At 41.2% G+C, this 6,000-nt stretch overlaps 1 protein-coding gene across 1 annotated transcript in view; it reads right to left on the bottom strand.

Annotated features, from left to right (window-relative positions):
* Window positions 1-334: 334 nt before the first annotated feature.
* The window catches only part of SLC35B4 (solute carrier family 35 member B4), a 37,916-nt gene continuing 32,250 nt past the window's right edge, over window positions 335-6,000 (bottom strand). Inside the window, exon 10 of the mRNA XM_045864242.3 lies at window positions 335-5,993. Coding sequence (XP_045720198.1) covers window positions 5,750-5,993 — 244 coding nt within the window. The 3' untranslated portion in view covers window positions 335-5,749. The remainder of the gene's footprint in view (window positions 5,994-6,000) is intronic.

Below are 6,000 nucleotides of genomic sequence, written 5' to 3'. Positions count from 1 at the left end.
AGGTATGTCCTAGTATGTTGTTTGAAGTGTTGTGTGTCACAGAAATAACCGAATTTCCTTGTCAACTGCACTGTTATGAACTCTAATCAGATCTCTAGCCATGGCCACTTTTAAGTCTTTTGTTGTTTCCAGACTGTTATACTCAGATGCTTTTACAAGCCCTCCTGCAAATATGTTTCGTCTGCACTGAGACTCATGGAAAGAAATTGGAGTACAGGTTTCTGATAATATTAAGATCATGCAACTGTACTCGGTAAGAATTTCCAGAACTAATGAAAGAATTAGATTTCTAGAGAAGAATTAAAGCAAAACAATAATAACATGGGACTGAATGGAGGATGATTGTAATTTTTATGACTTTCTTTGGTTGAAACATTGTTTATCCAGATTTAAAGAAATTAAGATAACTTACAGCAATTTGATAAAATATACCTTTGTGAATAAAACATTTATCTTCTCTCTACCTGATCCCTTAGGAATTCAAAAACTCTCAGTATTCTTATATTTTCATAATATATTCATTTGCATAAGTTCAATAAGTAACAGGACACAACTGGAAACCCTGGTTATATTACCAAGGCTTTGACTGGAATGTCATATTTGAGGGAGACCTGCATAAACTCAGATACTACCAGAGAGCTTAAGGAACTAAGGTTGACTATATGGAGCCAATAAAGCCCCCTGGAAAAACAGCCTGATATCTTGCTGACAGGGTTCCTAACAAACTTACCAGTTGAAGAGAGATGGTCACTTCCTGGCAGGAAAAAGAACCTCAGGGTACTTTGGAGACCTTGAGAAAGAATTAATCCAAATCTTACAGGTGAAATCTGTGGCAAGTATTTGGCTTGGCTTCCAACCTTGAGAGGCTGTAAAGTTCAGTCTGGAGAGTCCTTATAAAAAGAGCCTACACAATCAATCGCTATTCTTGCTGCACTTATATAAGGAATCAGACCAAGTTCTAAAAAACTAGACTTATTTTGCAAACCAATTAGTCTCAACTGGGCTATGTCTGGTAAAAATGAGTGTGCTTATAAAGAGAAAAACTGGGGCGCCTGGGTGGCTCAGTTGGTTAAGCGACTGCCTTCGGCTCAGGTCATGATCCTGGAGTCCCGGGATCGAGTCCCGCATCGGGCTCCCTGCTCGGCGGGGAGTCTGCTTCTCCCTCTGACCCTCCTCCCTCTCATGCTGTCTCTCATTCTCTCTCTCTCAAATAAATAAATAAAATCTTTAAAAAAAAATAATAAAGAGAAAAACTTCCAATAACATACCTTTGTGAATACTATATTCTAATACACTTCATTATAAACTGGACAAGATCCTGATTTCTTGTGGTTTTCTCCAGTGCCTGGCTACAACTCCCCCAACTAACATTTTTGTTTTTCTTCCCCATCCTTTTTACTTGGCTTGCTAACCAAAAACTGCACTTTTTCCTGAAGCCCTGCAAACTGCATATAAACAACTTAAGCTTCCAAGAAGTGGCACCAGCTCATATGTACACGATCTCCATGCCTGCTGCTCTACGGATGACTCAGAAAGATCACAGAAACTCCAATTACAAACCACGAAAATACATCAGACTGCCACTGCCAGTCATCCAGAAATCCACTCGACTGCTCCCCTCAGAAACTGGTTTATAATTCGATCCAATCATTAACCATTGCTTTTGTTTCCATAGAAATGGCTTACTCATTCCTGATTCGAACCATTGGACTAACTCTGAGAACACATCACCACCTCCTGAAATGAGTTTAACTAAACTGACGTTATCATCAGAACCCAGACTGGTTCATTGAAATGGAACAATCTGGAACTTTTAATGTGTGAAACTTCCAGGGAAATTTTGGTGGAGGGAACTGCAGGGGCCAAGGGCAGGCCCCATAATGTACCACAATGGCATACTCATTATTTTGAATTGAAACTATGCGGGAAACAGCATGTACAAGGACACTCAGACCCTCCTCTATCCTCCTGAAAGTAGAAAATAAGCCTCCCATGTGAAAGGTACCCTCCCTGCACTAAGAAAACTAAAAAAAAAAAAAAAAATCTTTAAAGCCAAGAAAGCTGCAGAAACAAACCTGGTTATATTTTTACTAATCTACTACCACAGCCCCAATTCCTTACTAAAGCTCTCAAACATCCGTTTTCTTTATCCTGTCAACTCCTGACAGGTTTACTGTCTAAAACGTGTATTTTAAAAATGCCTGCTTTGGTCTTCTATTTAGATTTCAGTTTCCTTATTGGGACTCCAGGTGCACAAAATAAAACTGATTTTTTTTTTCCTCCTGTTAATCTGTATCATGTAAATTTAATTCCTAGTCCAGCAGGAAGAACCTTGGACAGGAAATTTTCTTCCTCCCCTTCACTCTGACATGCCAACTGATCCACCAGCCCACAGCTAATTCACTGGCTCTGAATAATTCCTGAGGTTTTCCACCTCCCCTCTCCCTGGCATTTGGCACTGGTGAGTAAAGTGAGCTCAACGTGGGGTGAAAAGAGCAAACAAGAACATTATTTTCCAAATATAGAAGAACATGGTGGTTAAGATTTTCAGCCCCCATTTCAGGTAACAAAACATATAAACATTTTTACATTTACCCTCATGTTCATACTTATCTATACATATATTCACATATGGGCCAGATCTTCTCACACTCCAAGTATCAATGCTTAAAACAATGTCTAACAAAATACGTGCTACACAGATATAAATACCTTGTAAAAATCCAGAAAAACATCTGAGAGGCCCCAGAGAACAGAGGCATAAACAGATACAAGATTACAGGCATGGAAAACTATACAAATTTTCAGTGGAAAAGTACACAAGTGAACAGGGACTGCAGTGAGGACACTGGAGGTGGGGCTTAGGAGGGAAAAAAATAGGGCAGAAGGGAGGAAAGGTGCTCAAGAAATGACCTCAAGTTATTAGAATGCTTTAAAAATGTCAGGTAATCTTCCCACAAGAGTAAGGTACTGGAGCATTTCATAATTGGATAACTGGGCAGGAAGAAGGAGGAAAAACCAGATTGTGACTAAATACTTTAAAACTTGATAGACACTTACCAAGTACATTAATGACTGTTTTAGGAAAAAGGAAAATAAAAAGGATCAAGAAAAAAAAAATGAAAAAGAGCATTTATAATGTGACAACAGCATTGTGTAAAATGATGTAGGTATTACATTAATTCAAATATCCACCATTTTCTCCTGTTACTTTATCTATGACAGTGGTCAAGTTGTTAAGTGGGTACCCCAGTATGTATACACATGTACACACACACACACACACACACACTACTTTCTGGCTAGTACCATCTGCTATTTGATCTTTGCTCTAAGGGTAGAGTTTTGGCTGTCTTAAACACCAATCTCTCTTGTAAACAAACTCTAGCTCTAGGGTACACAGTTACATAGTCTTGACCCAGAGAAGAGGAGAAGCACTGTAATAGACATTTCTCCTTCAGTTGCATGGGTCTGGTCCTCTACAAAATGGTTTATTTGCCTCTTTAATAAAAGTTGAAATTAGTTTCAACCTGGATTGAAAAATCAGTTATCCTACGGAAATAAATGGTCCAAAAAAAGTTGTTAACGGAAGTATTAGTGTCCATTAGACATATTTTCTTACATCCGGCCACTAGAGAGAAAATCAACTCAGAGGGCACTTCAGACATTCTGTTCTTACATATGTTCGTTTTTTTGTTTAAGTGCCATAATCTATCCATATATAACCTCTTGTTAATAAAACCAGCAGAGGTGTTCAGACTAAGAGGGACATGTACTTTCTAAAACCAGAATCTAAAACCTAACAGACCCAGTTAAATGCTGTCTATGTACACCAACACATTTCAATAACTAAAAATTTTCATCAACATAAAAAGGATAACACTAAGTTATGAAAGCCTGTTAAGACTCCAGATACATAGCAACCCAATAGCCCCTAGGGACAGGTTCTTCTATTAAGTGATTTTTTAAAAAGTAGCTTTTATTAATTGTTTTTAAGAGGATATTTAACACATGCTATTTATAGCATCATCAGCCTGAGGAACTCTACATATTTCAAAGAAAATGCCTTTTGATTCCATGAACGGGTTCACACCAAATTTGGCATCTTTTAGGGTAGACCAATTATTAGCTCTGGAAAGTTGTCCTTCAGAACAACAAATTAGTCTGAAAACCCGGTGACTAACATGGAGAAACAATGAGGCAGCTTAAGTTACTTCCCCAGAGCGACCCAATGACCCAACACTTATCTCAGACCCCATCAGAGAACAGCTGCAGATAAGGAAATATCCACACTACAGAATGAGACAAGGAGATCTGGAGAACCACATCACAATGTAAGAACACAGTCTGTGCCCAAAGGAAGGGCTTTGTGTGCAAAAGACGGAAGTGTATGTACTTCTGTGAGGTTAATGAAGGTCCGAGGCTGAGTGAAGAATGAGGAAATAGAAGAAAAGACTTTCATGCTCTTTTCTCCTCCAGTATTATCACAGAACTACACAAATGCTTGTTCTCTCTTACACATGCTCTCCCTTACACATGCTATACTGACACTGTTCCTCTTTCTCAAAATTATCCCAGGAAGGAAAAACCACACCTCTGAAATGATTAGCCAGAAGGGGCATCATGTTTCTACACAACAGAACACATTACCTCCCAACCACCTGTAAATAACCACCAAGAACACTGAGATACCTCATAGGAAAGAAAAAAATCCACCTTCATTTTCATTGTGACTGGACCTGATTTACCCACCACGCCCATCATACACTAGTCTACTCCTTAGCCTGACTGCCCATGACTCTATCAGACTGACAGGCAGAGCGGCATCTCTGGTTAAGAAGCCTTTCAAAGAGCTAACGCACCCACTGGGAACCAGCCCTGCGTGTGCCTGGCTGGGCCCAGAGGGGAGTTGGGGCTCTCTGGGTGCCGCCGAGGGGCAGCTGCTCCTGGCCACCCTGGCAGCACCATCTCCATTCTGAGCTGAAGGGCTCCATGTACAAGACGGAGGAAAACATCTCTCCCTCCCGACTCACATAAACCTTTCTTATTAATTCTGTGCCATAGAGATGCGCCGCAGGTCTGTTCTAAGCACAGAAAGGAAAAGACTTGCATAAGAGAAAAAAAAAAAAAAAAAAGCAAGACGGAGGAAAGAATTCCCACCGGCCCTGCTCGAGGGTGACAAGGCTCTGCTCACAGGGACAACCGCTTCTTTTCCGGGCCCAATGTCACTGGGGTCTCAATTCACAGGGCCACCCAGCTGTTTCCCAAGGATGAGGCCTGGAGCATCTGACTGGCTGACAGTGCTGCGGGGGTGGCGGGGGGAGGGGAAAGGTGACAGAAAGAAGGGACGAGGCCACAGGAGGATAATGACTGTGTGGCAGAGAATCATCAGAATGGCAACAAGAGATCAACTCGTCTGAGACCACGCATACAAAACTAGTAGCTGTGGGGACTCAGGATTCAATAAACAAGTAACAGTACTAAATATTTTGGTAAACAAAACAAGTAACAAACCGGCTGTTCAATAGCAGAGAACTGTTCTTGTTTCTACTTCATGGTTGAGGGGTGTCCATTTAGAGTCCGCAAACATTGGTCTGTACAGCCTTAAGAAATCTGAGAAGTCCCTCCTTCTGAGGATTCTCTGGTACAAGGCTGGTTCAATACTTCAGCATTAGCGAACGTGAAATGGTGGCCAGACTTTCACCAGACCCTGGCACATTAGGACACTGGTCTCTGCTCCACGCAGACCTCAGTTTTTCTTGTCCTTCTGAGGCTGGCTTTTTGTGGTCCCTAGGTTGTTCCACACTTCTGTGTACATTAGGGTCCCAATAAAGACAAACAAGGTACCCAGCCAGTGCCACAGAGTGAAAGGGTTCTGGAAGTACAAGATGGAAAAGATGAGGCTAACGAACTTGCGTAGAGTCACAACAAGGGTGACGGTAAGGGAGGCGCATTCTGTGGTGAGAATGAAGACGCCCCGGATGCACACGTACCTGGAGT

The sequence above is a fragment of the Mirounga angustirostris genome, unplaced genomic scaffold (assembly GCF_029215605.1).
Source record: "Mirounga angustirostris isolate CCGP_5_RB_7025 unplaced genomic scaffold, mMirAng1.0.hap1 SCAF_12, whole genome shotgun sequence".
In the NCBI taxonomy this organism is placed as follows: domain Eukaryota; kingdom Metazoa; phylum Chordata; class Mammalia; order Carnivora; family Phocidae; genus Mirounga; species Mirounga angustirostris.
Note: the sequence above shows the minus strand (reverse complement) of the source record. Positions and strands in the feature narration are given on the sequence as shown.